Source organism: Balaenoptera musculus, chromosome 1 (assembly GCF_009873245.2).
Source record: "Balaenoptera musculus isolate JJ_BM4_2016_0621 chromosome 1, mBalMus1.pri.v3, whole genome shotgun sequence".
NCBI classification, from domain to species: Eukaryota; Metazoa; Chordata; class Mammalia; order Artiodactyla; family Balaenopteridae; genus Balaenoptera; species Balaenoptera musculus.
The window spans coordinates 164,935,360-164,955,854 of NC_045785.1; the positions used below are offsets into that span (position 1 = coordinate 164,935,360).

The 20,495-nt window shown below is 42.0% G+C and overlaps 1 protein-coding gene across 2 annotated transcripts in view; it reads left to right on the forward strand.

The window, feature by feature from the left end:
- Window positions 1-15,886, forward strand: part of DUSP10 (dual specificity phosphatase 10) — a 39,579-nt gene extending 23,693 nt beyond the window's left edge. For both annotated transcript variants that reach the window (XM_036827798.1, XM_036827788.1), the window contains exons 3-4: window positions 10,906-11,277; window positions 14,621-15,886. In XM_036827798.1, the coding sequence (XP_036683693.1) occupies window positions 10,906-11,277; window positions 14,621-14,886 (638 nt within the window). In that variant the 3' untranslated portion in view covers window positions 14,887-15,886. The remainder of the gene's footprint in view (window positions 1-10,905; window positions 11,278-14,620) is intronic.
- Window positions 15,887-20,495: the final 4,609 nt, after the last annotated feature.

The window sequence follows — 20,495 nt, forward strand, 5'->3', positions numbered from 1 at the left end:
CCTCCAGATCATATGAAAACACATGGTCATAAAAGCTGTTTGTTTGGAAATGGGGGTTTCATTCACAGCGAGTGGAGATGCACACGCCATTTTTGACTAGGCACTTCCATACGCGATTGTAGGGATGGAACCCACCCGGGCTTCACTTGTGTGACCTTGCCTTGCTTCCTGGCTTGCTTCCCCTCCTCTTGTCTTAGACGTTTGTAGATGACCTTTTACGAATGTAATTTCCAATGGGAATGTTTCACAGTAGAAATATGCTCTCTCTTGAGGCTTGTTCTTGATATTTCTAGAGATTTATTTAATTGGACTCTACTTAAATCCCACTGGGAAACATACTTTTGCTGTGAAGTTGTAATGTGTTTAATCTGGGGTCTAAGATAAATGTTGGTCCTCAGGGGAGGTGGATTGTTAAGCAACAGTTTTCCTTTTGTACAGTGGGCTTGTTTAATGAATAGCTTTACTGGGCTTTCTTCTGTTTGTTTGTTTAGCAACGCTTCATTACTTAAACTCCCGCACTGCAAAGCAAAGAATGTTTTCCCTCTCTTCAGAGAATTAAACAATAATGGGGACTATCTGCTTGAAAATATGGCTTTGTGTTTTATAGCTCTCTCCTCCTGTTAACATTCTTCCCTCTCTAACCTTCCAGTATGATCTCATGGATTTTTTTCCCTTCCCTTAATCCGTCTTGATGGATTAACCAGTATTGAGCTATTTAGCGAACAGAGGAGGTGAAGCCCTAACATGGTATCGAGTGGCCTCCCAAATACACAGAAGGTCTCCAGCTAAACTGTTTTTCAACCCGGAGAGTATAACTAATGAGGAGGCATGTGTCTTTGGGAAGAAGTGGGCTCCTCTGCTTGCAGCTGGCTTGTGGAACGAAGGTTCTGGAAGATTCCATGGGCTTGCTTCTTATGAGCATGCTGTCCCTTAGGCAGCATCCCTATCTTGACCTTGGACGACTTCTGGCTTGACTTTGAGATATGGTACCCACTTGGGTTGGCTCCCAGGGACCAGGTTCTCAGGCAGTCCACAGCTTTGGGTGTGGTTCTTCAAAAGTAAGAATTATAATTTATCTTTTTAAGAAATATATTTATACTGGGACTTAAAAGTAGTACTGTGTTAGTCTGCTTGGGCTGCCATGACCAAATGCCATAGACTGGGTGGCTTCAACAACAGACATTTATTTTCTCACAGTTCTGGAGGCTGGAAGTTCAAGATCAGGATGCTAGGATGGTCAGGTTCTGGTGAGGTCTTCCTGGCTTGCAGATGGGTACCTTCTTGCTGTGTCCTCAGTGGGAGAGAGAGAGAGAGAGACGGACACAGAGAGAGAGACAGAGAGAGAGAGAGCAAGCTCTCTGGTGTCTCTTCTTATAAGGGCACTAACCTCCATTAAGAGGACCCCACCCTCATGACCTCATCGAAACCTAATTATCTGTCAAAGGCCCCATCTCCAAATGCCATCACGTTAGGGGTTAGGGCTTCAGCATGTGAATTTGGGTGGGGGAGACACAATTCAATCCATAGCAGGTACAAAACACGTATTCTGAGAAAGAAAGGGTATGGATTTTGCCCAGCTTTTGGAATATAGGTAAATTGCACCATCTGCTAGATTAACTTTTTTCTGGCTCTCACTTTCTCTTTTCCTTTCAAACTCATATTGATCATGTATTATGGACTTCTGAACATTCAGGAGCTTCCCACTGAACTTAGAATAAAATCCCAACTGCTTAATGGCCCTAAGAGGCCCTCTGTAGACTCCTTTGCCCTCCTCTGGTCACTCCCTCCCCCTCATTCTGCTTCACCGCATTCTGTCCCTTTGAGTCATCACAGGCCTCACGAGTGTCCTGCCTTTGCCCCTAGTGTGATTCTCTCTGCTTCCACTGTTCTCCTGGACCCCCTCCCCTCCACCCCTTTTCCAAACTAGTCAATCCCTTCTCATCCCCAGAGAGGCCTGCCCTAAACCCTGATCTAATCACTCCCCTCTCACAGCACCCAGGAACTGGAGGGCACCTCATGGCCCTTATCATCGTTAATCATTCCCTTTTTATTTGTGTGTTTGTATGTTGATCATCCATCTCATCCCATTGGACCCTGACTGGTGGGGAGAGAGGGAGAGAGGAGAGGGAAGGGACATCTTCAGCCTGTCACTCGAGTCTCAAAATGTCTGGGCGGGCTTGCTCTCTGATAAAAGAGATTTTAAAAGTGAAGCTTGTGTTCCTATAACTGGTGTGTCTGTTAAGAAAACCCAGAGACCTGAGCTACGTGTTTAGGATGTGCCTTTCTCCCTGGGAGCTGGTTGGCATGGGCTGACATAGGGAAAGTTTAGACCTGGAGGGACCAGAAGGAAATCTGAACTTGCAGGTTTTCAGGAACCTGAGGCTCGAACTTGGCCGTCTTTCTATCAGCCCCTCTTTTCCCTCCGTATATACCCAGCCAGTGATTTGATAGGCACACTTCTTAGTGGAAAGCCATTCCCTTGACTGAATCCCAAAGCCCCGTCTTGAAAAGAGAAAACTATTAAATTTGCTCTCTTTTAGTGGCATTTTTGTGAGTGGGAGTGAAGCTCAGTCTCGGGGCCGATGAAGTCCCCGTGAATATGAGGCTCCACAAGGCAGACTGGGAGGATGAAGGGGGCAGCTGGACCCCCAGAAATGTCCACTCTGACCAGTCCAGCCTCAGCCTAAGGGAGTGTGGAAGGCTTCTTGAGCCCCTCAGGCTGAGGGAGCGACTTGGAGAAGTCATTTATGCCCACCCCCTGCTTTCCAGGTGGTGCCTCCTGAAACCTTTTAGAGACAGAATGGGGAGGGTGGGTGTAAAGATGGGGTTTTCTGCACCAAGGGGGGCTCACAGCATGTGTGGGAGGGCAGGGGGTGAGGCTTGACCACTTTTCCCACCCACACCATCAACTCTTTAAAAATAGGTTTAAAAATATTCTGTGGATTCATTGGACATTTAAGCATCAAGTCAAACATATTCCAGGTAGAATCTCCCTCTGGTTTTCTTCCCGAAGTGTTTTTGAGAGAGGGAGGGGGAGGCCGGGAGGGAGGGAGGAAGAGGAGCAAACACAGGCCGGCTGGCGCTAGAGGACAGGGGCCCAGAGGGTGCTTTTCCTTAAAGTCACAGTGACTTCTGCCGAACCTGAAGGGTTCCTTCCTGGCTGTGGGAACTCTGCAGTCTTAAGTTTGAAGCCTGCTCTCAGAGAAGTCATCTGCTCATTAAAAGAACACAAAGCTATTTAATTGTTGTCTTTGTGGAAAATTACATGACTGTCATCAGCTGTTCCTTCTGGCTGTGCTTTCTGTTCTAATGTAAATAAATGAGGTAACAGATTTAAAGAAACAGGCTGTATTTACATACTTGCGAAGTATCCTCTCAAACAATCTGCCTGTGTTATTCAAATACACACAAATTAAACTGGTGGTATCCTAAACACTGGTGACCCATTAAAGCCTTAAAGTAGGAATGTTAAGAAGGGGGCGACACAAGTGCACCCCCCCTTCAAGGGTAGTAACAAGAATCTGCCTTTTTTGTGTGCAATTGAGAGCTACTTCAGCAGGCTGAAATTTAATCCCCAGCCCTTTTCTCCACCAATTCTGTAGTGAGGGGACTTATGTGTACCGCAGGCAACTTTGTTTTTTTAAATTGATTTTATTGAAGTGTAGTTGATTTACAATGTTTTGTTAATTTCTGCTGTACAGCAAAGTGATTCAGTTATACATATATATACATTCTTTTTCATATTCTTTTCCATTATAGTTTATCATGGGATATTGAATATAGTTCCCTGTGCTATACAGTAGGACCTTGTTTATTTATTCTTTGTATAATAGTTTGCATAGGCTAATCCCAAACTCCCAATTCATTCCTTCCTCAACTTCTTTTTCTGTATTATTAACTCAAAATTTGAGAATATTCTGGTATAAACTTTTTAGGAATTTTCTTTTTTTCTCTCTCAAAACATCACTAAATACAACTTTGTTAGATTACTATTAAGTATAAGGACAGGAGTAATCTTTAGTCTATTTTGGAAGGACAGTTTGGGGAGGGGCATTCTTGAAGTAATTTCTACCTATGGTTTGTCACTAGGTCAAACAGACACCAGAGAGGTCCTTTAACTTATCTTTTCATTTTTATAAATTATTTCCAAAAATAGATTGATCACCCATCCATGACCAAGAGACTGATATCTTCCCTACAGCTATTGGTATCAAACATATCAACAAATCACCTATCTTCCTGTGGCATATAGCGAAGTCCTGTGTACAAAGGGATTTAAATAAGGTTATTCCTGCACTCTTTCCCTGCTGCCTTATATATAATAAACTGCCTTCTGTAGTTGGCTTTTAAAGTGTATCTGTAGAGAACTTGTATCTCCTAAGAGAGAACAGACAGTAAAAAAAAAAAATCCATGAGGCAAGGGACTAACATATGAGCAGATATATCTTCCTGGAACACTTAACAATATTTGCCCAGATAATCAAAATGTGCTCAATGGAATTCAAGATCCTAATTTTTTTTTTGAAGAGTTTTAAGCTTTATGGTAACTCGTTGTCTATGTTTTTTCACACATTGGACTTTTCACATGTAAGCAATGAAATGATGTGATTTTAGGGATCATAGGGATACTCTGACCCACGGTCCCCACCAGCAACACAGGCTGAGGTTGGACTCAGCCTCCTAAGTCTCTCTCTTCCCCTGGTAACAAAGTTGTTTCTTTATCCCCTTTTTTTCTTACCTTACACCTGGTGACACAGCACTTTTGACTCATTCTCCCTCTTTGATACAGCCTCCCTTCATTCCCCTTAGGAAAGAATACATGTTCCCTGGGGACATGATCATAGGACAGTTTAGGTGATACCATCTGGTATTAAACTTGAAATCCTTCCTACTTTAAAATCCCTAGTCGTGTCAGTGACCTATGAAGACAATTTCATAGAAAACAAGAGTTAGAAGTAATCTTCGTGGTTCTAGTTTGTATCTCTAATATTTCTCCTGTTAAGATGGATGATTTTCTTCCCTGAAAAGTATGAAACAACTCTGACCGCCCCCATCTTTGGGACTCTGGAAGCCTGACGTCAGCTCCAATTTATTCAGGCTTTGTTTCTTCCACAGGGATCCTTGTGAGAATAGAATCTTGGGAGTCTGCTTAGATGGACTCCAGTTTCCATGGAGGGCCCACGAAATAGTATCCATCAGGACCCCTTTTATACCAATATCTTTCCCATTTATAGTGATAATATCTAACTCATGCAGCATTTTATCCATATTAAGGGCCCTGTGAGATTAATACTACTGTTAAGTCCACGTTATAGGTGTGGTGATTGAGGTGCAGAGATGTTAACTAACTTACCAAGGTAACACAGCTAGTTAGTGATGGAAGCCAAGATTCTCAACTCAAGCAGTCTGTCTCCAGAGTCTACATTCTTAACCACTATCATCAAGTACCATTTTACTTTAAAAAACTAATCACCCAATAAGAAACTCTAAACAACAAAAAGGGGCAATGAATATGCTCACAGCAAGCTTGTAGAAAAGTCCAACTTGAGTTCCCTTCCACTTTTCTTTGGGTGTTAATGTCATTTGCTGACCTTCAGTGAGAGTTTTCCTTAGATTTCTGAAAAAATGCTCACTTTTCAACTTAGCATGAAGCCAAAAAGCTGGTGTGCCAAAGTGCTGGCCATCTTTGGATGATGAAAATCTCTTGCTTATAGATTCTGCGTTTGGATGGGGTTTCTTTCATTTGCCACCCAGAGCACTGCTTCTGAATCACATTACAGAGGGCTCTTGTGTTTCTAGGGCTGCAATAGCCAACACAGCTACAGGAGGTGAAATACATCTACAAAGAGAGGTTTCCCACTACAGCTAGAATCCGTTGCTCCAGTGGGACTGTCACCTCCCTGACCTCCCGTTGGAGGAGACTCACCAGATGCATTTCTACATATTTTGTAGGGGTGCTGGGTGTTCTTTGTTGTTGCCATTCAGCATCCACATGCTGATGATACTCATTTTGGCAGAGAACCTGGTTTTGAGATCAGGTCTGAAATGTTTGCCCCCAGCCCTGTTGCTCATGCCTGGGAAATATTTGCACTGATAACTGGGGCAGTTGTGTGTCTACAGAGATCACTCAGCCTGGTGGGGACTTGGGGACACGGGGGAGAGGAGGGGAGGGAGGAGAGAAGAGTGATTTTATTGAAAACACTCAATTCTCCTCTGGCAAACCCAGGAATCCAAAGACATACAGGCTTTCTTGGGAAAGCTAGGAGAAAGAAAAACTGAAATCAGATGTATTTGTTTAAGAAGGATAGGGAGCTGTTGCTTTCTTTATGATAAAAGTGTATTATTTAAACTTTAAAACTGCTTCAGATACCTTGGTTCCTAGTTCTTTTTCAATAACCTTTTACAAATAAAAACTCTGGAAACGTTAGCCTATTATCATTGAGAGTCTTTACATTATTAAGCAGAATTTATTTTTTCTGGATGATAACCTCATATCTCGAAGCTCTTTTATTCCTTCAATTTGTACCTTATTTTTCCCTCCTTTTCTGCCTTCTTTTGATTTTTTTTTTTTTTTTTTTTGAGATATGTTGTGTTAATTACTGATGTACAGCAAAGTGATTCAGTTATACATATATATACATACATTCTTTTTTATATTCTTTTCCATTATGGTTTATCACAGGATACTGAATATAGTTCCCAGTGTGATACAGTAGGACCTTGTTGTTTATCCATTCTGTATATAATCGCTTACATCTGCTAATGCCAACCTCCCACTCCATCCCTCCCCCAACCCCCTTCCCCTTGGCAACCACAAGTCTGTTCTCTATGTCCGTTTCTGTTTCCTAGATAGGTTCATTTGTGTCATAGTTTAGATTCCACATATAGGTGATATCATATGGTATTTGTCTTAGAATTCTTTTTAGATCTTTAAAATGGTAGTTTTCCACAATAATGAAAAAAAAGTGCTTAATATGTGCTAGATATCATTTCAAAGTACTTTATTTTTATAAATCAGTTTAATCCTCAAGACTGTAGTGTGAGGTAGGTGTTCCTGTTGTATATGTGGGGAAACAGAGAAGCCAAGAGGTAAGGACCTTGTGCAGGGTCTCAGAGCCAGTATTTGGCAGTGTTGGGATTCAGGCCTGAGCAGCCTGGCCTCAGAATCACTTGTACTGCATTCAGGGTTCTCACGAACTTCAGAGTCAGCAGATCAGCTGGAGGTGAGGGCAATAACAGTGATGACATTGGGGTAATAAGATGTTATTTATCAAACGCCTGATTATATGTTTACATAGGCTTCCTGTACCACAACTCTATGGGTAGGTGATAGTAAGTCCACTTTACAGATCAGTAAACTGAGGCTTAATGAGGAAAAGGGATTTATACCAGGTCTTACAAACTCTCATGAGACAGAATCACAACCTGATTTTGAGACAGAATTTGCAACCTGGGTCTGCCTGCCTCTAACCCCTCTCTTAACCACCATGCTACACTGCTTCCACTTCAATTGTTAGTTATCAGCTTGTAATGTTCCTACGTAGTAATAACAAATATGAAATAATCAAAACTCCTCATTAAGTGATCAGTCCATTCGGCTTCTATGATACGTGATGGGGTAGGGTGGAGGGAAAGTAGTTGGAAGGGAGAACCATATTAGCCCTCATCTTCCCTTCACCCCTCCCTGGCTTCCAATTCCAAACTTCTAAGGGAAGAAAACAATCCTCCCTACAGACATCTCTCTCAAAACCACCACTGTGAGAGTCTACCGGTTCATTTTGCTGTAAGCGCCATCCCCAGAGAGAGTTCTTTAACTGCAGTATCTAGCTGTGCCCAACCCTTAATGAGAACAGCGCCATCCCCAGAGAGAGTTCTTTAACTGCAGTATCTAGCTGTGCCCAACCCTTAATGAGAACTGATGCCGACACTGGTCAGCAGACTGGCAACTGAACAGACTGTTTGTTCATATCCCTCAATGAGGGTTTCCTCGTCTAGTTAATACGTGTGAATTAGAATATTTCCTTTTCTATCCACTCCGCCTCCAAAGATTCGATGAACAGAGTTCCCACATGGCTTAAACATACAATAGACACATAATTTTGCACGTGGGCACCCCCTGGGATTCTCGGAGTATTTTGTGTCTGTCTGTCTCCAATTCCTTCCCCTCCCCTCCCCTCCCCCATGGGTTTTTTCCCCCCATTAGGCAAATGGAAGGCCCATGCCACCTGTTAGCATTACATCATTGGCTCCCCAGAACACAGTTGCACCAAAGGCCTTAAACAAAGTAGTTCTTCTTGTATTGTTTGCACTCAAAGAGCTGATATCATGCCAACTGATGTCATTGTATGTCTTTGTGTAACTGCTATGGCAACTGGGCAGGTGGGGAGCCTCCAGCTGATGTCATTGGGAAAGGAGGTGTAGAGACAGAATTTTAAAAAGCTGTATGCTGCTTTTTTCTGTGTGTGTGGTTTTCTGGCATGCATTTTTTTTTTTAAACTAGCTGCTTTTAAGACAAATTACAGCTTGAGTACACTAAATAAGAACAGAGAGAAGTTCCCCCCCCTCCAATCCACCCTGTTAAAGACTTCTTTTGAGTCTGTTTTGTTGTTCTGTCCTCTCATCTTATACGGAAAAGTGTAACAACTGTCTTTTTCTTAAAAAAACAAAAAGTGAATTAGGTTCCCATTACAGAACCAGTGTGGAACTGTTTACTTGGACTTTATGGAGCCAAAGCTGAGCAGATTTTAAAATAACTCTTTAGTCTCTTTCGTGGTGCTTGTGATGGTGACAGCGGGCGATTTCAAATTTTTGTTTAGGTATTCATTCACTAATGAAGTTTTTTCTGGTGGTTTCCATTTCTTCTATCTACTTGAAAAATGATCTCTTTGAGTCCAGACAAACTTTTTATTTTAATCATTGTTTCATAGCAGAATAATGAGATGTAAGGGCAGACGTTAATTCTAGAAATCAATTAAAATGAATTTATAGCTGTTGTTTTTCTTTTCCAAAAGCGAAGATAGGTTTTGATACTCACAGGTGGTCATAATATTACCCCCTTCGAATGATCTTTGAGTCATGACGGATCCTAATGAAAATATGACTTCCCCAGTTTATACGACTAGTGTGCATTGGCTGTGAACAGCCCTGAGGCTTGGTGTGGGTTACAGCCTGGAGCTTCCTGCTGTGGTTGCCAAAGATGAAAGTTGAAACGGAGAAGGACATAGGTTCAGAAACTGGTAGACAGATAGACTTCCTGTATTTATTACAACACAACCATATCCTGTTCACCTGTTATGTTTCCTCCCTTATCTCTTGAAACTATCAAGACAGAAGTAAGGCATCTATCTGGGGGAGGGTGCGGTGGGTAAATGTTGGGTTCTGGTGGCTTTCAGCTTCTAGGAGATCTCCAACTTCCCCCTCTGTTCAAAGGGAAGGCCAGAGTGTATCTAGTTGGTAAGAATTAGAGCTCATTTGGTAGTTAATAATGTCAACTCTGATTTCATAGCCCTTACATGTATATTGTAGAATTTGACCTCTGTGATAATCCTTTGGGCTTATCCACAAACGTATCTGACAAATATTAAAGGAAAAGTTTAAACAATAAACTATGATCTATAAATTTCCTGACTTAAGTGTTCTTTTTTGCATGGTTTTTCAACTTTTGATCACATGTAAGGTGAATGTTTTTACACTTTTTATTTATTTATCTATTTTTGGCTGTGTTGGGTCTTCGCTTCTGTGTGTGGGCTTTCTCTAGTTGCGGCGAGTGGGGGCCACTCTTCATCACGGTGTGCGGGCCTCTCACTGTCGCGGCCTCTCTTGTTGAGGAGCACAGGCTCCAGACGCGCAGGCTCAGTAGTTGTGGCTCACGGGCCTAGTTGCTCCACGGCATGTGGGATCTTCCCAGACCAGGGCTCGAACCCGTGTCCCCTGCATTGGCAGGCAGATTCTCAACCACTGCACCACCAGGGAAGCCCAAGGTGAATGTTTTTAAACTGGCTTTTTTCATTTAATATTAAACAGAAACACTTTTCATATTCCTTTCACAACTTTTAATGGCTACATAATATTCCATTGGGTGCACATGTCAACTTTTCCCTTTTAAAAAAATGTTTTTGACCTTTCTAGAAAACTGCTCTAGCGAACATCTTTATGCAGCTGGCTGGCTGTCTTTGGTCCGATGATTTCCTTAAGATACATTCTCATAAGTGACACTGCATTTGATGAGGGGGAGGTTTGCATACTTTATATATGTATCCATTCATTCCAGACTCCCAATCACACTAAGAGGTATATGCCATTACCCTCATTTTACAGATGGGGAAATTGAGGCCCAGAGAGAGAAATTAATTTATCCAGGTCACAGACGCAGCAAGTGGTGGAACTGGGATTATAGCCAAGATAACCCGGTTCTTCCAGTGTCCCGGCTTGTAACCGCTCTGCTGTATTGGGGGCAAACTTGGCCTTCTGGGTAAGGTGAGCTTACAAAGAGTGCAAGACACACACCTACACTGCCCAGGTACAGGCAGAAATTCTACACCCAAGGAAGTCATCTGTGCCTTCCTGGGCTCCCAAAGTGCAAGGTTCTATATAGGCCACTGAGCGTATGGCTCTTTGGGGCAGAACAAATTTGCTCCTAATGAAATTGCCTGATGCTTCGTGGAACGCTTTCCAGGGAAACATGCCCCAGTTTGTATAAAAAGCACATTTCCAAAGTACTGCATGCAGTGATATCCTCCAAAGTTTGCCCTCCGTCTCCAAATGGACTTTCATTTGTATTTTGATTTTATCTTAAAAAATGTGATAAGCAACTAAACACACTCATTCCTAAGGGGAAAGTGATATCTTCCGCCAGCTCTGAAGTTCTAGGGGCGGTCATTCTCGCTTTCTGTGTTTTTGTTCCAGGTGGACTTAGCAGTTTTAAGCAGAACCATGAAAACCTCTGTGACAACTCCCTCCAGCTCCAAGAGTGCCGGGAAGTGGGGGGCGGCGCGTCTGCGGCCTCGAGCATGCTACCTCAGTCCATCCCCAGCACCCCCGACATCGAGAATGCAGAGCTGACGCCCATCTTGCCCTTCCTGTTCCTCGGCAACGAGCAGGACGCTCAGGACCTGGATGCGATGCAGCGGCTGAACATCGGCTACGTCATCAACGTCACCACTCACCTGCCCCTCTACCACTACGAGAAAGGCCTGTTCAGCTACAAGCGGCTGCCGGCGACCGACAGCAACAAGCAGAACCTGAGGCAGTACTTTGAAGAGGCTTTTGAGTTCATTGGTAACTATCTCCTACGGGGAAGTCTCATCTTCCGCCTTCCTTTCCTCTCTGGCTCGGGCTTTGATATCAAGTCCAAGATTTACGCCTGTGTGGCAAAAAAGCTCCACCGTGGTGTTTTCGGCCTCTGCCACCTGGTGCAGCCAAAGTATTCTCCTAAGTCATAACCCATCAAGTGTATTGGAACCATGGTTATAAAAGAACGGTAATTCAACTGGGTTGGGATCCGTTCAACTAGACCTCCACATCCCTCAATTTCTCAATGAAAAAGTGGCAGGGGTTAGCACTGAGATGTTCTATAACACCATCTCAAAAGAACTGGTAGATAGTAAGAAATTGGCGGCCAGAGCAGGCACCGTGGGTATGTATGTAGTCTACTGGCGTCCCTAGGCACTTTGCAGGGAGTAAAATACAGCCGTCCGTCCGTATCCGCGGGTTCCACATCTGCGGATTCAACCAACCGCGGATCGAACTCGCGGATACGGAGGGCTGACTGTCCTACGCCATTTTATATAAGGGACTTGAACATCTGTGCATTTTATCCAGGAACTAATCCCCTGCGGGTACCCGGGGCCAGCTGTATTGTTAATATGACACCACTCCAAACTCACCCATATCTCCCTTACCTTGAGTTAAATTAATTTGCCACTGCTTGAAGCAAAGGTAGTGTTTGCTGAAGGATTGTTTCTGAAGGATCTTTTTCAGAAACATAATGCTATAGTGAACATCTTTAAGCATTACTCAGCACAGAGGAGAGAGAGCATGGGGGGGGGGGGAGTAGTTTTTCCCTTCTGTTTGCTTTGTCTCCGTTTTTAAACATTGGGTAGCAAAAATCCTTGAAGTTGAGTGCTCATGATATGGTACTAGATTCCCTTAGTTTACCACAGACTCATTGAAGTAGGAAAGATCAAATTGTATAGCCCATGTAGTTCCCAAGGAGAGAAATTCTAGCAACAGCAGGCGTTAAATCTCTAGAAGGAAGCAACGGCCAGCCTAACCCTAATCCTAAACTTTAACTTTCGCTGCTTCTAAGCCTCAAACTATTGCAAGGCTCAAATTATCACTTGGGGAATACCTGGCACCCAGCAGGTACTCAACAATTTTTTTTTTTTTTCAAGCGATTCCAATCTTTCTTACCACAAAAGGGTAACCCAGTACTTTTCCTAAATATTGTAGCAGATTGTTACTGGCCTCTGTCCCAGGAAGAATGCACTCATGTTCAGTGCTCCTTTGTCAGAAAAAAAAAAAGAAAAACAAAAAACAAAAAAAACCCCTTGGATTTAACAACCATTAGGGTGGGTGGATTTGCTCTAGAACTGGCAGCTCTGGTCACTTAGCCCAGGCATTTCCTTGCTAATCATGCCTTTATTTATTGCAGGACCATAGAATGTTCAGTCTGGAAGGAAATTCTGAGTGGTCACTAAAGGGACCAGAGCCTAATGCTCTTGACTGCGAGGCCAGGAGCCCTTTGGGAGCACACTGGGGCAGTGTTTACAAGGCTCTATTGGTTCTCAATGGGCAATGCTTGTGGAGGCAAAGATACCTTAGATTTTTTATTAGTGATATGTGAATCAAACCTTGAGTCCCAAGGAAGAAAAGTTTGTCACCAAGTAGATGAGGAACTTCCTGGTTGATATATGATATTATGAGTGCAATTTTATCTGAGTTAATTCCAGTTGGGGGAAGTTAAGAAATTGTTTTCCATTTAATGGGTAGCATAAGATATGCTTAGGTTCTAAGAGGATTTTTTTAGTCAAAGCACCCACATTCCTTATAGATTATTCAGGCTCACCTGGTGTTTTAGAAAGAAAACAAAACGAGTAATAAGTAGCATTTAACCTCGAAAACAATTCCGCATCACACCCTGCACAGGCACAATATTTTATTCTCATTGTTATATATCATTGGATAAACTGAAATCTGATAGTCTAGCTTTAAGGAAAACACAGCTGGTTTTAGAAACATAATAGCATTCACAGAGAGTCTAATATAAACTAAGCAGAGTCTAGGTTTAGGGTTTAACTATGCCAGTTTAGTTATTCCTGCGTCGGGTGATATTATTCCCATATCTCCTGAGCCTGGTTAGTTACAGTTATTCCCATTATTCAGATAGGAGGATTGAGGCTCTGGGGAGTTACATGATTCACACAAGGTCCACCACAAGGTGGAACCATGGTCAGACCTAGCCCTTTGTGGCTCATCTTCTTACCCCCATGCTTCCCCGTCTTGGGGTGGAGGTCCTTAAATAGTGTGTGCTGAAGAGAAGACATTGAAAACAGAAGATACTTTCCTAAAATACTGTTATCTATAAGAAGCAAGCTAAATTGCTGGGTTTTTAAGATGAAAATTTGCACAATGTTTCTTAATCTACTAGCGGGTAGCCAATAGAAGTAGTTTTTGTCAGAATGGGACTCTCCTTACGCTCTCCTTTCCTACCCTTCATCTAACTGGTATATTTTCCAGGGATGCTTTCTTTGGGATGCCTTTTAGTTTAGAAGTGTCATTAAGAATCCATTCAGGCAGTGCCCGAGAGCTATTCTCCTGGGCTTTTAATATACCTGAAAACCTTTACAGTATTGCCTTTTTCAATTGCTCTGCATTCTGAGCCATTGCTGTTAATTCCTTCATCTTCTGCATCATTGCCATGTTGGAAAGGCATGTGTAGATGCAGAGGGGGTTGGACAGTTCACATGTAGGTGACACCCTATGCCTGAGAACTGCAAGTCTTTAACTTTGCAACAATAGGGTTTGCTAGTGAGAAGCTGAACGTAGTAACTTTCTAGTTGAGTTTTGTTCCTTTAACCCCCTTCAGAATTTCCTAAGACTGAAACTCTTATCCATTTAGTACCAGTTTCTGCACAGAGCAGTTCTATAGTATAAAAAAAGAAATGCTTTTTCTCTATCACAGGTGGGAGAGACACTGTTAATAACACTAGTTTTGACAAGTGACACAACATGGCGATGGAAATGAACATCCTGAATCAGAGAGGTCTACTTAACCAGTAGCTTGTTTAACATTTAGGCTAATTGTGTTGTGGCTCCATCCTCAGTTGGCCACCGTCACCTGTGAAGTCAACTATTATTGTGAATGACTCCTTTACCTAGTCTCCTCTTTAAACGTAGAAATGTAGCTTCTTGTTCATACTAATATTGCTTTTAGTCAGTTCTGGAGGTTGTGACATAAACATACACGATTAACTAGTAAACTATACTTAGTTTCAAAGCCATTTTAATGTCTTCTCTCTCTACAGAATATGGCATTGTCAAGTCTAGATAAACGTTAACCTCTCTCCCTCCATCTCTCTTTCTCCTTCCCTGCACCTCTTGCCTTTCTCCCTTGTTCCAGAGGAAGCTCACCAGTGTGGGAAGGGGCTGCTCATCCACTGCCAGGCTGGGGTGTCCCGCTCTGCCACCATCGTCATCGCTTACCTGATGAAGCACACGCGGATGACCATGACTGATGCTTATAAATTTGTCAAAGGCAAACGACCAATTATTTCCCCAAACCTTAACTTCATGGGGCAGTTGCTGGAGTTTGAGGAAGACCTAAACAACGGTGTGACACCACGAATCCTTACACCAAAGCTGATGGGTGTGGAGACGGTTGTGTGACAATAGTCTGGCTGGAAATGATGACTGTTCTCCATTAGGAGACGAAGAGGAAGGAGGATGGATTCTTTCTTTTCTTTTTTTTCTTTCTTTCTTTTTTTTTTAGATGGGGTAAAGTTTGTGAATGGAAACAAACTTGTTTAAAACTTTTTATTTTTAACAAGTGTGAGAAGAATTTAACTTTTGATGCCGTTGAGATTTACTTCCCGCCAACTGACAAAGCAGGGAGGCTAAAGACGTAATTTTTTTAAGTCAACAATAAAAATATAACAAACTTTGTTTCTTCCCCTTTTCCTTTTAAGCTATTTGTAGAGTTTACGATTAACTAGTCTGTGCAGGTTCATAGACCGAAGATACTACACTTTAAACCAATTAAAAAGAACCCAAAGTACGTAGAAAAGACATTGAATCATGAAGACCTAGGATCTGCCTGGGCTGTCCTTACGAAAACAAAAAACCCAACCAAACCAAGCCCTGCTGTGCTCACTGGTGCAAAGAGAAGATCAGGGCAGCTTAAGTGGTCTAAGAACCCTTCTCATTCTTTAAAGAGACAAAGGATACTGTTGATTTTGTGTGTTTCGTACTCTGGATTACTTTTTTCCCCCTCTCTGGGTTTAAGAGATTTTTTGAAATAGCAAGGAACTGACCATTATACCATATGCCTTCACTGGCTTCTTGTGCAATAATATGGTGTTTTGAGTGTGCAAGTGAGTTAGAGCTGGCAGCTGAATGATAGACAAATAGTGCAAAGTTGCCAGCTTGGAGCTAGAAAGGAATTCAACAAAACCAATTACTTTCTTTCCCACCTTTTTCCTTTGTGTAACTTTTTTTTTGATTTGATTCTGGTTACAGTGTCATAAACCTTGTTACATATGTATATCAGAATGTAAAAAAAAAAAAAGACAAAAATTTATTTAAAAATATTTTTCTCAAAAAAAACTTGGTGTGTTTCTGTTGATTGTGTAAAAATTTATTTTCATTATATAAATGAAACTCATTTGGAGATGTGTCTTTTTTCCTCCCCTTTTCCTCAGTTCAGGTTCAAGCATCTCATAGCTCCAGTAACTTGTACGTGTAACATAATTGGAAATAAACACACATTTTTATAAAGGGAAAGAGAGATGAGGGAGAGAAAATAGTCTCTTAGTGCGAAGCAGAGAGAATTAACAAGGGAGTAAAAAAAGCTCCAGTCTGCCTAGTCATGATGTCCTCTATTGCCACAGCCCTGCCATCCACTTCTGCCAATGTAATTCCTCTTACAAAGCGGAAGCCTCAGGTAACCTCCTTCAAGGCGTGAGACGGTTCTATATCAGCCTTTGAGCCTTGGTGATCAGGTCACTGCCAGATAGATTGGTTAGGATTCTGTGATCTCCCCAGTGGCTCTCTGATAAATATGTATGACAATCTGACAGGTAGGGGTCTTGACACCTCCCTCCCCCACTGTCATTTGCTCACTCGACATCTTTGGTAACATTAACCACATAGTGTACACTGCAACACGTTGCTACTTCCTAATTTTTTGCTAACAAACTGAACTCAGATTCCTAAGTTCAGCTTCCCCATCACACTTGGCTAATACACAGCTAGCGTTCCATGGGTTCCCAGTCCACAGCAGAGTAAGAGTGGGGTAGGGGAAGAACATGATTCAAATGTTTTCTATGCTTTATTAAAATAGATGCCTCCAGGGATTTGGCCATAGGGAAGATTCACAGCAAATTAAGATTTGCCTGGGGTGAGAAAGTAGGAGAATTCTGGCATTTTCAATTCTATATGACTACATTTGGACATACTATTCTTGTGAATATTTGCTGACAAGTGTTATAATGAAATATTTTTGACATTTTAAAAATAGCTTTTCTATTAGAAGGGATTTAACTTTTTCTTTTATTAGAAAAGTAGAGACTGACGTTAACAGGAATTAACTGAGAGCTGTCTTGAATGATTTTGGTTTACTACAAAGTGTTTTAGGATGAAAAGTAAATTTCTCTTATGGTGCTTTCTACTCTGCAAACTAACAATTTTCTTGGTGCTAGAACATATTTAAGGAGAGGGGTTGATGTATAATCAGTGAGTTAAAATACATAATGATTTACTAGATATTTCTTTTTCTTTATTCTAAATCCAAATGTTAAAGTTCTAATAGTGTAAGTTGTATTCCCTTTCTTTTCTTTCTTTTTTTTCATTTTTTTTTAACAAACAAACAAGATGAACAGTGAACATAGTTTCCCTTCTTTAGCTACATGGAAATAATTTATGTTTTTTGAACTTCATGATTTTGAGAACAAGACTGTCCTGGGGCAGATAGAAACCCTGCCAACCAGCATACCAAGAATTCTGAGAGAGACTCAGGTCTTTTTTGCTAATCTGTTTTGAGTCATTTAGCCTCTATTTCTTCATGAGGAATGTTAACCACTTCATGAAAACTACATGGATTAACCAGGCCATTGCTCTAGAAACCAGACTCCCCAGGTTTTGTTACTGAACCAAACTTGTGCTGCTCACCCTCAAGCAGTAAAGTCAATCTATTGACACCGGGTTGCGGTGAAGGAAAGTGCAGCATTTATTGCAGGGTGCCAAGCAAGGAGTCCAGAGCAGCTGTTGCTCAAAACACCCCAACTCCCTGATGGGTTTCAGCAAAGCATTTTTAAAGGTAAGGTGAGGGAGGTTTGTTCCAGGGTATGTGATCAGCTTGTGCACGATTCTCTGATTGGTTGATGGTGAGGTAACAGGGCAGTGTCACAGGGCTTAACGTTATCAGTGCTTAGGTGCCAGTAGGTCTGGGGGCTATGTGCTCATGGTCATCAAGTAGTGAATTTCTTCCACTTGATGGGGGTTTTATTTTATTTTATTTATTTTTTTTATAAATTTATTTATTTTATTTATTTATTTTTGGCTGTGTTGGATCTTCATTGCTGTGCGCAGGCTTTCTCTAGTTGTGGAGAGTGGGGGCTACACTTTGTCACAGTGTGCGGGCTTCTCATTGCGGTGGCTTCTCTTGCTGCGGAGCATAGGCTCTAGGCGCGAGGGCTTCAGTAGTTGCAGCACGCGGGCTCAGTAATTGTGGCTCACGGGCTCTAGAGCGCAGGCTCAGTAGTTGTGGCACACGGGCTTAGTTGCTGTGCGGCATGTGGGATCTTCTCGGACCAGGGCTAGAACCCATGTCCCCTGCATTGACACATGGATTCTCGACCACTGCACCACCAGGGAAGCCCTGGGTGTTTTAGCATCTGTAAAACAACTCAGGAAATGTGTTTTAGATACTATTATCTAGGTACTTCAAAGAAGGGTTAGAGCTGAGGACATGAGGGAGTGGTCTGCCCTGGGAAGGCCCCACAGGGTCCTGCTCCTGCTCCATTACAGCATCTGGGCCTCACTTGGTACCTGGGAGCCTTGGGGCTGAGCTGGGAAATCCATTGTTATCTTCTTGAGAAGCAGTCTCTGACTGACTGATGCGTGTATCATTCTGAGAGTCCAACAAGTGTTGTTGCATGCTGGATGAACTTAACAATTTAATAGAATGAATCTATAACACATCTAATAAAAAAAAAAAGATACAACAGGCATTGTTACTTCACATTAAACAGAATAGCAGCTTTAGCTCCTCTATAAACATGTTTTTCCACAGTTAATACATTTCCAATCAATGGATATTAACCAAGGTGTAGAGTCCACATTTCATGGAAGAGCTTGTGTCCGCAACTTTTGGAAAAGGACAGGTAAGGCAGGATGTGAGGCAGGGAAGCTAACAAATGGAGGACATGTAAAAGGGGAGATGTGAAAGAAGAAGTGTACATAACCCCAAGATCACCTGTTGATAGTAAATGAGGAAAGATGACTTTCCAAAATGGTGATAAAATATGGCGAACAGGAGAAAATGGGAGTTTTTATAGTAAAACAAACAAACTAAAACTATATCAGAGTATAGAACTAAGAAAACTGAATCACACTTCAGAAGTTGATTAAGATAGAATGCTAGTAAATTACTCTAACCAGTTCTTCTGGAAGATAAGAAGTCTGGCAAGCCAAACTGAATAGAGATTATGTGGTCATCGCCTTGTTTGTGAGTAGGCTCTTGTAAATAAGCTACAACACATATTTATGTTTTATTCCCCAAGCTTGTAACGTCCAATCTCAGGAAATATGGGTTGATGTTTGGTTTTATGCTCTAATTGGAGAGAATCGTAATGTATGGATGTGGGTGGAAGAGAGGTCAAAAATGACTAGCAAGTTCTGGCCTCCAGAAGGATGGGCAACAAGAAGGTAATTAGAAATAATTGTCCAAAATTAAACCTATCTGTAGAAGATTTTCTGACTTTATGAAGGCAGTAGACTATGAATGCCAGTTCTTTCCATCATTCCTGATTTCCTCCTGTGTGACAACCTTTGCCAGTGTTTGGTGGAAGACACATGGGATTAGACAACTGTGGGATCTAGTGAAGAAGTCAGTGGGAGTCTGTTGCCTCTGTGTCTGATGATGGGCTGAAGTCTCTGTGCGTCAGCAGAGCTACCAGCGAGAAAAGGTAAGAGGAAGTAAAGGAGAACAAGGAAGAACTGGAATTAGGAGGAAAAACTAGAACGCACATTTGCCTTTTACCAACAACTTCCATGATGTAGGTGACTTTGGAGAAGGATCCAGTGCCCTTTCCCATGTTGCTGACCATGTACCTGGTGCAGGACTTGTGAAGCAAAGGAGGAGATCTGGAGAGAGCTTCAGGAGCTGCGATCACAGCTGTGGCCCTAAGTCAAGGTGAGATTCCAGGTCGGTGAAAATGTGCACTGGTGGAAATAGTGCCTGTTGCCCTCTTCATAATATAATGGCCACTGCTTCACTTCTGCCTTCCAAGTCTCATGCAGAGTTCTTTTAAGGCAAACCTTAACCCAGCATTAAATAGGAAAAGGAATTCTGGGAAATGCAGTTTCTGATTCAGCTAAGTTGATATTGTACAAAGCCACCCCAGTCTATCCCTTGCCAACTTGCCATCCATTTACACTTCTTTTAACTGTACATATAACTTCCAAACAAAGACTTTAGAAAACGATGTTTCTACCTAAGAAGATGCAACTATCTCTTCCACAGTTGAAAAGATACCAATCCTCTCTCAAAATGAAAATGCATAGTCTCATGCGGTACTTTATTCATTTTGGGGGTGATACTCATTCCTCTTATACTTGAGATCCACTCTCCCTTTGAAATTCTGAAATTTAAATACTGAGATATAAGGATATTACAGATTGAATTGTGTTTGCCAAAAAGATGTTTTTGAAGTTTAAATCCCAGACCTTATAAATGTGATCTTATTTGGAAACAGCATAGTTACAGATGAAATCAAGTTTTAAAAAGGTCATATTGTATTAAGATGGGGGCTAATACAATTACTGGTGTAATTGGACCAATCCCTCTTATAAAGAGGGAAATTTGGACACACACAAAGGAACCAATGGCATATAACTAGGGAGGTGGAAATTGGAGTGATTCATCTAAGAGGCAAGGAACACCAAAGATTGCTGGATATCACCAGAAAGTAGGAGAGAGACATGAGACAGATTCTCAGAGCCTCCAAAAGAACTAACCCTGACGACACCTTGGTTTTGGACTCCTAGCCTCCAGACTG